At 38.5% G+C, this 12,587-nt stretch overlaps 2 protein-coding genes across 20 annotated transcripts in view; one reads left to right on the top strand and one right to left on the bottom strand.

Moving 5' to 3' along the window:
* Nucleotides 1-12,587, top strand: part of LOC122766468 (calcium/calmodulin-dependent protein kinase type II delta chain) — a 557,529-nt gene that overhangs the window by 456,827 nt on the left and 88,115 nt on the right. The window lies entirely within an intron of this gene.
* pnp5a (purine nucleoside phosphorylase 5a) lies at nt 8-3,473 on the bottom strand. The gene is made up of 6 exons (XM_044021385.1): nt 3,232-3,473; nt 2,437-2,606; nt 2,232-2,335; nt 1,460-1,635; nt 1,176-1,366; nt 8-762 (listed from the first exon to the last, which is right to left on the bottom strand). Exons 1-6 carry the CDS (start codon nt 3,252-3,254, stop codon nt 548-550), a joined length of 879 nt encoding a protein of 292 aa, XP_043877320.1. The 5' UTR covers nt 3,255-3,473; the 3' UTR covers nt 8-547.

Here is a 12,587-nt window from a genome sequence, read left to right as displayed (position 1 = left end):
CTTTAAATGAATTTTGAATTCATATTTAATCCACAAATCAAATCCGCATTTATTTGACACCTTAAAGAACAACACAGATGCATGATAAAGTAATAAATAACACATTTAGTAACAGGGTTCTTATCAAAACAAAAAATACAAGCACAGCAAAAAAATGGCACAAATACAAGTACACATTTCAACAACATAATATTAAAACCTTTACAGCACACTCATTGTTAGTGAGTTAAATCGTAGACCTTTACACAAGCTGATCATATGTTAAGTTAGAATGACAATAATTCAAAATTGTACAAAGAAATTCACCTGCAGCCTCAGCAGAGGAATGCAAGCCATTAGATAAGGCACCGTGACATGAAACAATAAGGTTTTGTGCATTTTATATGTATTTTTTTTCTTTTGAGTCAACACTAAAATCTGTCCAAATTGCACCTTCTTTTTTTTTTTAGCATTAAATGTGAATCACAACTGTTTTAAGTCTCTTTCAGTCAACTTTAAATCTTTCTGCTGACAAACGCAGGTGCCCCAGTGAAGTATCGGGCGTCTCTCAGGCGTAGTTGTTGTGCTCCATCCTCGTCACCATGGTGGTGACCAGTCGCTCCAGCTGCGCCGCCCGCTCCTTCCCCGTCTGAAGGACCTCCTCGTGGTTGGCCTTCTCTTCGCTGTCGTAGTCCATCACCGCCTGGTTGGTGATCAAAGACAGGGCGAAGACGCGCATGCCGCAGTGGCGCGCCACAATCACCTCGGGCCCTGTGCTCATGCCTGGTGAGGAAAACAAGCAAACATCATAATTAACCAAAACAGATATGAGAATAGATTTAAATGGTTGTAATGATCACTTTAAGGTCCAGTTTGTAACATTTGCAAGGCTTTATTGGCAGAAATTGAAAAAAAATGAGGTTCCCAGCATTAGAATAAGCCTTATATGTGTTCTGTTTGCAAAGGGTCTTGCTTTACAAAGGCTGCCATCTTGTACTACCCACAGCAACCCGAATGGACAAACCAGCCAGAGTGTGAGTTTTGAGGTTAAAAGTATGTGACGTGTATGTGAAGGCCACTGTCGTTCTTCGCTTACTACAATCTGCCATCTCACCATTATCTGTCCCCAGTTCTCACACACAGGACCTTTAAAGCAGCTTTCTGGTGTACTAAGAAAACAATCTATTGCTTCTCACCAACAGCATCAGCGCCCAGTTTGTGCAGCATACGGGACTCGGCAATGGTCTCAAACGAAGGTCCACCCAGTACGCAGTAGACGCCCTCCCGCAGGAAGTCCCCATAGCCGAGCTCCTGTCCCACGTCCATGGCCAGCTGCTGTAGCTCTCTGTCATATGCGTCAGACATGCAAGGGAAACGCACGCCAAACCTACGAGATGAAGGCAAACGTTCAGACTCCCATGAGGCCTGAGGTTGGCGAAGGAAACGCTTATTTACACAAAGGACTCAAACACAGTCGTACCTGTCGTCGTTTGGTCCAGTCAGCGGGTTGTTGCCAGTGAAGCCGGGAATGTTGAGGTGGTCTTTGATGATCATAACGTCCCCCACTTTAAAGTCCTGATTGAGGCCACCGGCTGCGTTGGTCAGGATCACGGTTTCGACGCCGAGCAGCTTGAAGATCCGCATGGGCAGAGTGATCTGGAAAACACACGTAGATGTAATGGGAGTCCGTTCAGGTCCAGTGTGTTAGATTTAGTGGCATCCAGGGGTGATGTTGCATATTGAAGCTAAACTGAATCCCTTTTGCAAACAAGAGCTCTGTTTCAGAAGCTCGGTTGAGTTTGGTACGCTAAGTAATTATTTGTGTTTTGATTGTCAAAGATTTTTTGGCCCTTATCTGTTGTGGTACTGTGGACAAACCGCAGTCAAATGACACTGGTTCAGGACCCAAAGGAGACCTTTTTTGGGTGGCAGAAACAAATTTGCAGAATTCCCCCGCCCCCCAACTTTTTTAGTTAAGATTTTTTTAAATATCATGCATCAAACAAAGTTGACTTTTTTTGGTCATGGTGGTTTGTCCATCTTTAAAAAGTGGGTCCTCGTATTGAAAGTTTGGGAAACACTGGATTGGATGAACAGACGATAGTCACTTCTGATAAGAGGACCCAAATTGGTTGAATTTAATGGCTCATTGTAGGTTAATTTTCAGGTGATAATAAATTCATGAACACATAATTTGAACTGTTTAAGTTGCCTTTGATACAGGACTATCAAAAGTCGCCTGAAACACACACCTTCTGGATTGGGTAGCCCTCGTACAAGTGGAAGCGTCCCTGCATGCAAACACACGGCCTCCCCTTCAATGTTCCGAACACTAGCCGTCCTGCATGTCCATGCACTGCGGGGGGAAGAGACACAGAAGACATAACCTGTCAGTAAATATTAACATTACACGATGAACAATCACCAGACCAGAGGTTCTGTTGTCGTTTAACTCACCAGTGCTCTGTGGAAAGTTAGGAATGTCCTTGTAGTTGAAGGCCACCTGGTCCTTCAGCATGTCGGCCAGTCCTCCAAGTCCTGACCCGCACACGATGCCCACCGTGGGTCGAATGTAAGTCTGGGCCAGCAGCCAATCAGCAGTGGTCTTGCAGTCCTCATAAGTGTAGCTGCATGACGTGGGAAAAAGAAAAAGGTTTTTGAGAATCAAAAAAGTAGGCAGGAATCAAAGCAAAGGTTAGGGTGTTAATCATTAATCTGATAAGGCTTTTCTGCTGACGAAGAGTCTCCAATTACTTCCCTTTATCTCTTAATTCACTGACGTCTCATGTGATGAGCTCTGTGTAATTGGACTTCAGATTTTGTAGGCTGAGGACCTTATCTAACAAGTGGTACCACGCACACACACAAGAGTCAGACTTTTCAACTAATTGGTCCATTTTTTTTTTTTTACTAGTTCATTATTATTTAATGGATTGAATAATTGCCTGTAAATGACCTTTCAACGGAACAACTGTGTGTGTCAACTGTTGTATTTTATACATTATCAGCCATAGAAGAACAATATCGGTCTAGTCTAGTCTGACACATGCAGTGCAACAAGCCTTTAAAATCCACGTTGCAGCCTCTAAGAATGCGTCTCCATTTGGTCACTTTCCGTTTTGGCTGCTTGCCCAACATTAACAGTACTTTTCCTTTTTTTTTTTGACATGCGCAGGAGGTTTCCATGTGCCGAGCAGCGGCTGAGGGAAAAACCCCCACAAAAAAGTACAATGTGTTCAAAAGTGCACTCACCCTTTGTTTGCCTCGGGATACATTGCAGATGATTGAATCAAAGAGTTGAAATCTTTAGAAGAAAATAAGAACTTATAGAAATACAACTTGATATATATTCTCTAAAAAAAAAAAAAAAATTAAGATCCAAGGCAGTGGAGAAAAAATAAATAAATGAAAACCCAGCAGTTAAAAAAATGTCTTTTTTTTGTGGTTCTATTGCAGTCAAAGGGTTTCTGGTGGCGTCTGAAGAAGGGGCGCTGCTCCTGGGTTTATAAAGAACACAGGGCACCCCCCCCTGCTTCCTCCCCCTCCTCCTCCTGTGAGTGAGGCAGACATGCTGCATCCTCATTGGCTGAAAGGACACACCTTCACACTTCTATGTAAGAGGAAGTGATAAATGGGTATGTTGTGCTTGTTGACCCCCGCCTCTCCTGCTCCTAGCAGCAGCAGCAGCAGCTGACTGTTCCGTTCACTCTTTCCGGACTTGCATCATTGTCTCATTGTTTGCAGGAAACCTCCGTCAATGACTGCGGCCGCCGTCATTAAGCAGTCGGTTCCATGTTGGTCAACAACAGTGAACTTCCGTTTTCACGGTCGATGGCGGGAAACTTGTTGTGAGGCGATGTTCTCGCTCGCCGGGACTCTGCGTTGTTCTGAACTCGCCTCTTCTTTTTTTTTTGCCACCATGTACAGTATACATGTTAGGTATTGATCATTAACTCAGAAGAGCGAGAAGATCTATTGAGCAAAAACATTTACGTTGACTCATGTGTGTTTTTCCCTATTTATTTATTTTTTATTGGCACAATTGCTTAACTTACACCAACCATTCATAGCAAAACGCTCATGGTCTGTCTCTATTTTGTACTGAGTGGAAATAGTATATCATCTAAATATCAAATGTATGAAGCAGGTAATTGAGGAAAAAGTGTTAAATGAACTTTTTGCGCTTCTACATTTTGAAAAAGGTGTGAATTTCTATAAATTAGTAATTATAATAAATAATGACTTGAATGATCAATCAGTTTACGCCTTACAACTATAAGCAGGGGTGTCTTAAGAAACGTTGATGTCCCAAGCAATGGGGGCCTCTGGGTCCCCCCTCACTGAATCAAACCAAACCTATTCCCAAACCTTTCCCACATTTAATATCACATTTGTGACATTTTTTCTTTGCTGTTTCACCTAGTATTGTTATGAATAGATTAACCAGCCATTTTAAAGTTTAGCTAAAGTTTAGCTAAAGTTTTGAAACACACAACCCAGAAAAACTTTGACCTTCAACATGTATTAGTACTGCTCCTGTTAGTTCATATGGTTCACTGGCATAATCAGCTGGTCTTGTTACCACTACTAAGACTAACGGATGATTTCAAGCATCATTTATTAAAAAAAACCCAAAACAAAACAAAAAACCTCAGTATTTTAATAGAGCATGATAATAGAAAAATTGGCAAAAAAAATCAGCACATCGTCCACATAGAGAAGCATCTTTAATTTAATTTACACCGTATTTTGCAGGGTACATAAGCATGAAGCAATTCATAATTCAATAAAAATAAATCCCATTATCTTTACAGTTTTTTTTATCATGGTCATAAACCCCATGTTGTTTATGATGTTCTGTTCATTCCAGCCGCAATTGTTACTTAACAACACATTGTTTCTTCTGTTTATAGATAAGACCTCCACAGACGCATAGGGTGAGGAATGATCAGATTTGTCTTCATGAAAGCTCTTGGTGTTGTTGCCCAGCCACAGGGTTCACACACTTTTACTATTTGAACACCAAACACGTCGTGTTCGCGGGGTTCACAACGTTCATTTCGAAGCACGATGTTATCACCAATCATGCTGGTGATAATTCGGTCTTCTTTTCATTTTTTTTATTTTTTTATTTTTTAAAGTTCCTGAAATAAAAGATTGTTTTTTTGTTTTTAAAAAGAAGGAACTGGTCAAAATGATGTTTCTGCAAATGAAACTGGTCACAGAGGAAGATTATATAACCCCCACGTTTTGATAATTTAATTACAATAAAACAAACACAACTAATCATGTTTGTGTTAAATGACACATCGATCAATGAAAAACAGTACAAACATGTCCTGGAATTTACCCTGAGAACATTACAGATGTTCCAGTTCCAACCTTTGTTTTGTTTGATTTGGGTTTACTTTGGATTACGCAGGAGAATGTAGGTCGAAGACCAGACAAGTCAAACACCAGCCAAAACACGGCGCGCCGGCACCACAACATAACTCCCGATGATGTTGGACATTGAGTGAATGACCTTGGGCATGATATTATGACTTCCGTCTGTGTCAACCACCGCTCTGTTTAGACTGTTTTATGGGAGTTCACTTTTTCTTCCTGATAACGCAGTCGGTAGTCATTGACCTGTTGACCTGTGTCCTTTGCCCCTCCCCTCGCTTGTAGCTATCACGCCTTTAGCCCAGCCAATGGTGAAACGTTTATCTTGTGTTTATTTCTTTACGGCCAGTTCAGAAAACAATAAAGGTTTTATTGATACTTCACATAAAAGAGTTACTGATATCGCAAGGAAAGGAGTGATACCTGTACATTCTGCTGTGATGTACCATCATTCTCCTGTCCTACCCTTGGATCAAACATAACATCATAAAATCTATTGACTTGACAAAATAGAACAACTACAATTTATGATCTCCTAAGTTATAATAAGCGCTTAACTTTTGTCTTGGAGTCAAGATTCACTTTTGCTAGGTCAAAGTACACACTAAAATATCAGAAATAAACGCTGAAACAGGACTTAAAATAGATCAACACTCATTTAGGGTTTCCAAAACACAATATATCATAGTATTTTCTTCCACAGCCTTGTTTCTTGCCATTACAATCCATGTTTCAGCAGCCTGATTCAATCAAATGTGATGTTTAGCTCTATTTAGTACAAGATAAAGAACAGCCAACAGCTAAAGTTAGCCTGGGAGCTAAGCTAGCACCACAATGAATGTGAAATGAGCCACATTAAGATTTAAACTTTGTTTATGAAACACAACTAAATAAGAGCTAAAGTTAGCCAAACTTTGCTTACCTGTGTAGTAAACTAGCATGAGTATGAATATGAAAAGCTGAAAAAACAAAAACAAAACAAAGCCAAGGGCTAGGTTAGCCAAACTTTGCTTATGAAACTCAACTGAATAACAGCTAAAGTTAGCCAAACTTGGTTTACCTGTGTGGTAAACTAGCATGAAATTGAATATGAAAAGCTCAGTGAAATAAACGAAAACAAAACAGCCAAGGGGTAAGTTAACCAAACTATGATCTGTGTGGTAGCTACAGTATATGATGGACATGAACTATCTGCTTTTTCAAAAGCCCAGTTAAGGAAATATCTTAAGCCAAACTGTCACCTGTGTGCTAAACTAGCATTAGCAACACTGGTTGTGATTAATTTATTGAACATACTGGAAATGTCTGCTTATAATCGATTGCACTGTTCGATTTATAGTGATTTTACATAAGTGTTCTACATCGTCAGTTGGTGACTGTATCCATACAGCTCACCAGTTTGTCGCAAGTTTCAATACTACGTAAATTCACGCTTAGACATTTATGTGTGTAATAAGCAATTATGTATATTGGATTGTTGTTCTACTTAATTGTACCTTCTGTCCTTTTTCATGCCTTTTTCATGTCTCTCACAGGACACAACGTCAGCAGACCCCGCGGAGACATTTATGATGTCGTGCATGCATTCCACACATAATCATCTGTCATGTTTGATGTCATTTGCAACGCTGCCAGAACTAACGCTTGACGCACGCAATTAAAGCCCTGTCAGGTCAGTCATCCTGAAACGATACTCAATTTACTTAAATCTTCACTTAAAGTATTTTTAATCTGTTGATTAAAATGATGTCTTGGTTAGGAATGCACAATATTGGACCTTTTGCTGCTATCTGATATAGGTTTATTTTTATTATTCTTTTCTGTAGTAAAATCAACATATTTTTCATACTAGATATATATTTTCCTCATTGAGTGAAATAAATAAACATAAAAAAATAACAATTGTTGAGGGCGCCAGCATAGAAGTCAAGGAGAAAGCCACTTATTTAGCCTATTGTTAGCCAGTATCTGCCAGTGTCATTGCATAGGGTAGTGTTTCACAGATCACCAGTTATTTAAAATAAATGTGGGGTTTTTTCTGTCAAAAAATGCTCATGCATGCACTTTTGTTCAGCTCTGAGCTGTTTTGAAACACTCTCTTGAAGTCACATGTGGAGTTCCTTAAGGATCAATACTGTACTCTGACTTTTGTTCTCAGTTTACACACTGCCTAGTCATCAGGATGGGAATATTGACGACTCTGTTTGTCTTTTTTTCTTTTTTTTTTAAAGAATGCAGTTGTCTCAGTTTGTAATAAGTGACTGCTGTGTGACACCATTTGACCTCAGCTGTCTTATCTCTGCGCCATCTGAACACAAGACTCTTCTTCAAAGGTCTGTTGTCTGTCTGTCTGTCTGTCAATCAAATGTAACCTGGTCACAGGAGGTAAAAATGTAATCTCACAAGATCAATAATTACTTTAAGTCAAAGAGGTTTGCTGAGGTGACTCGACAGAGTGTACAGAGGCCATTTGGGGACCTGCATCGAAATGGGTCAAGGCCACATTTTTGTGGCATAAATATTTTTGTCGCTGTGCACAAAATAAAAGCAGCCAATGAAGCAGATGTTTAGAGGGTGCGGTGTTTTCTTCTGCACTGCACTGATAACGTTGTTTGAACTGCTTTTCATGTTTTGACCCCCATAATGAAAAAGATTTCAATAATCATTTTCACAAATTCTGCTGACTGAATTTGTGAAAATTATTATTGAAATCTTTTTTTGGTGGCTGTAGATAAACTGAAAAGCTCGATTGACCTGAGCATCCAAACTGTTCAGAAGGGGTGAATGACATGCAAATTAAAAATGTATCTCAATATTCCATCATGAAATCACAATAACAATATTTATATACAGTATTTCACTGTATCTATTTATTCAAAATAAAAGTGAAACTTTTCAATAAAAAAACACCATAGAGAAATAACACATTATCACCTGGGCCACATGAAGTCAACTGTAGGGCCGCAGGTGGCCCGTGGGCCACAAGTTTGACACCTTTTTGGCAAGTGTAATAAAAAGATTAAGAGGGCCACAAGTCCCAGTTTTACTGTGTTTACTTATCACATGGTACCTCCAGCCGAACACATGTGTTAACTCTGCTGTAACCATGGCAGTGTCTTAGTCCGACTATTGTCTTAAATGGACTAATGTCAGAATATTCCTGTCCTGTACGGTTACTATTTGACTCGGCATCACAATAGCAACTGTGAACAGTTTATTTTTAAGTATCCAAGTTATATAAAGCACGAGCACTGGATGGGAATTAGTACTAAAGTCAATACTGGTGTGTGTACATTTATGGGTGAGTGTCAAATACCGTCTGTGTGTTACACGTCTGGTGTAGGAGACATTCCACTGACACTGCCACTGTTACATAAACGTCTACTGTATACAGTATGTAAAAGGTGTAAAAAAAAACTCTCATAAAAACGACGTCTTTCTATACAATAAAGCAGTGTTTCCCAAAGTGTGGGGCGCAGTCAACTGGTGGACATCGGCGGTATTGCAGGTGGGCCTCAGACAGGGATATAAAAATTCTACCAAAATTATTTATTTAAAACATACATACTTTCAAATAAAAATAAATATAAAAATGTATTAAAATATGTCCTTATAAAATTTGAAAAAGATCCCAATTATTACACAGATCATAAATATTTATTGGTAACCTGGACGCGATAAGATAGACTTTTATTAGTTCCACAACGGTGAAATGAACAGCAGCAATGACAGTCAAAAGTTAAGGCAATAACTCATCAACAATCAGCACTTTAGTATCTAGGAATATACAATACAGAAAATAATCAATTTAATAGTATACACAATATAAACAGTGTGTCATTAGAATATATATAATATATATATGGAACACAAAATGTTTAAAACATGCTACATTTGTGCTAATGTAAAAATATTACAAGAGTCTACAAGAGTTTATTTATTGCTTTTTTCGAATAACAAGGAAAATATGCCTTACACAACATGCATATGGTTTATCTAGACCTGTTCATCGGAATGTGGCTCTAACATTACAGTATTTATATATTTTTAATTATGTGAGGATGCACTTACAGTATTATTACATAGCTAACGTGCACATACTGCGCATGCAGCTGCACAACTTCAGTCAGTGGAACATTGTGACCACATGTGAAAACCGAATCATGTGGACGCCTGACGTAACACGAACTGACATTATTCACACGGTGAAGGTGGGAAAACTAACTCTGGAACATGAATTCCTGCGGCTGAATTTACAGCCCAATAAACGGAACGTAGCACGGATGTTAGTTCCTCCTGCGTAAACCTGTAGACTGAAAAAAATCGGGTTAATAAAACATGTGAAGATGCAGATTGATTTGGCAGCGTTCCCATTAAGAAGTGTCAAAAGTGCAAGTGAAAGGTGACTCGTGATTCATGGCGTGTCCACAAATATTCTAAGAACTGCGGCTTTTCAATGGATAAAACTAGATAAACCAGTTAAAATGTCTTGCAACACTCTAGCAATGTTGGTTTAAAGAGAGACTTTTGGTTTATTTGTATGGTTACATAACAGTTTATCGCTGTGTTTGTCTTTCCAAGTCTGAGCCAATATCATTTCATCAACAGTCACCTAAAGTTATGTAGGTGAGAGTGGCAGCCAGTGTTGGATGATCCACCATAAAAGCCGATTATGTCATGTGTCTCCTCTCTTCTGTTCGGCAGTAATGTAGTGCAGATGTTGCAGTTGATACAAATATATAAAACTTCTTTAGTGAGTGCTTTATACGCTTAAATTCAACACTTTATCAGATGCCTTACTCCCACTAAAGGCCCTCCTGGTATACTCGCGCGTCAGGGTCAAGTATCTGATTTGTACAAGTCTGGACTCAGGGAATAGGACGCATTTCTACCAAAGAAGAAGAGAATGATGCTACAGCTCTCTTGGACACATCTGGTTCAAAGCTGAGAGGCCCGTCGGGTAGGCGAGTCGGGGTGTCGCCGGTTTGAGGGTCGCCAGGTTGAGGCTCGGATGCCTATCCTTGGTGACTACTTCTTCTGTTGTGGAAATGTTTTTTCTGCTTGGTGAGCGGGGCTTAATACGCCACCTAATGGTGGGGTGGAACTTCAGTTTGCATGTGTGCTGTCCATATGCATTTAACGCGCTCTTTGTATAAAGTAATATAATGTAAAATGTGAACAGAAGAGGACCGACAATAGATCCCTGAGGAACTCCTGAGGTTATGTGTAAGCTGTACTTTCAAAATGAAGTGAAACATAAACAAACGGAAAAAATGTAACAAACAGCTATTTTGGAAGGTTTTGAAAAGAGCAGATTCTGAACGATAGTCATTGTTATACAATGTGTGTTTTTTACTTAATTTAGCAACTCTTATAAGCAGCAAGTTTGCGAGAGGGCATTCATTCAACCTTCTCCTGCTTAATTAAGGGAGTCAGTATAATCTTTTGCATAATTAGAAACTAAAAGAATTCGATTAAGATATTTTACATTAAAAGTAGAGTAAAATTAACAATATGGACTGTAGAAGTAAGGCGATCGCTGCACACCAGGAAAAACTTTTTCTTGCAGTTATTTATTACATGTTCCTTTTTTTGCTGAACTGCTTGAACTTCAACAAACCAGAGATTAAACCCAATGAAAGTAAATAGACTTGAGGACATGACCTGAACAGCCAAAAGCTACGCTTAACGTGACATGCACTGCTCCGGATAATTGGTCAAAGGATGATCAGAGTTAAAAAACTGACTTTGTGAAGATCGTTGAGTCTGTGGAGATCATGTGAGATCTCGACTTGACCTTGTAAAAGCAGAAATTAGATTAGCTATTTACAGAAATCCAAGCTGCAGTTTAGTTAGACTAAACAAAAGCTGTGAAGGTGAAATCAAATTTACATTTGTGTGTGTGAATGAGGTTAGTGTTTCCTCCTGAAGGCCATTTAGCAACACTGGTTTATGAGATTAAGGAGTTGTTTCTTTGTGCTTCTTTGTGAGTTTACCACAAATTTTACAAAAAAAAAATTGTAATTTAAAACTACATTTTTTTTGTTTCCAATTAAAATGAGAGTAATTACGTAGAAAATCGCAATTTCAGTCAAAAATAATTGCAATTAGGTATTTATTCAGAAACTTACAAACAAACACATGATCAGAATTTGCGACACCATTGTTATCAGTGACGTGTCGCTGAACACAGGGTGCAGTCAAGGCTGATGAGGGCAACTTTAATATGATTTATAATAGTTTTGAGTGTGCTAATTGAGGTATTTAGACTGTGAATGTCACACAAAACATGACTCACATCATTTTCTTAAATCAGTGTGACATAACTAACCAGGACCTTGTGCTCATGATGTGTGTTCACGTATGTTGATTTAATGATCTGTGTGCACACGAGTCACATGAGTGGAAATTGAGTTTCAGAGTCACGCGGCAAAAGGGATTAATCTGCATTTTCTTTTGTTCCTAAAATGTCATACATTTAGTTGATATTGATATTCAAGGTCTTATTAAGTCCACCAGAGAGGAGAGAGTTGGAAAAACTAGTTTTTAATATAGTTTATAGTCTATTTTTGCACATTGAGACAAAGACTCAAACAAATGTTATTTGAAATATGTTTTATGCTGTTCAAATGTCAAATTTACATGTACAACTAAATTGTAAATAACTGCCAGATATTGAAAGTTATTCTGGAAAAAAATTGACGTTTTTTTATGCTTAAAATAAGCAAACAATCCAGACGGACATTTTGAGGCTAGGTGTTAAAGTGTTCTTCTTTTTTGAGGTCTTGGTCTTAAAAGTCATTAAAATTTGTTCAGTTTTGTTTCTATTTGCCTGATGCTCTCTTCAGTAAGTCACAAGCAAGTCAGTCCGATGTAAATCTTGCAAGAATCAAACAAGTTAAAAAATTAAGATGAGGATGATTTCCCAGATATTCCACACGTAAATATGCTTAAAAAAAGAGGTTCATCAACAACAGAAACCCTGTATTACCCTGTATACAATGTAAGGACTACTTCATGGTCCCATACAACTGAATTGTTTATAAGAAAAATATATAATTAACATCAATAAAATGAAGTACAGAACCTCAAATGTAAAGAATACTGATATTAGGCCTAAATTTAACCATGGAAATGCATTTCAAATTCTATAAATATCATAACCAGCTTCTGACTTCCTGTCTTACCTTCCTTTGCGGGACTCGAAGTGTCACAATTGTAAA

This window comes from Solea senegalensis, linkage group LG3 (assembly GCF_019176455.1).
Source record: "Solea senegalensis isolate Sse05_10M linkage group LG3, IFAPA_SoseM_1, whole genome shotgun sequence".
NCBI lineage: Eukaryota > Metazoa > Chordata > Actinopteri > Pleuronectiformes > Soleidae > Solea > Solea senegalensis.
This window is presented reverse-complemented; position numbering and strand designations above follow the sequence as displayed.

Coding starts and splice junctions, on each gene's coding strand:
- pnp5a (XM_044021385.1), bottom strand. CDS start 3,254: ATGTATCCCGAGGCAAACAAAGG. Junction 2,336..2,436: donor TAACTTTCCACAGAGCACTG/GTGAGTTAAACG, acceptor TTCCCCCCGCAG/TGCATGGACATGCAGGACGG. Junction 1,367..1,459: donor ACTGGACCAAACGACGACAG/GTACGACTGTGT, acceptor TTCATCTCGTAG/GTTTGGCGTGCGTTTCCCTT.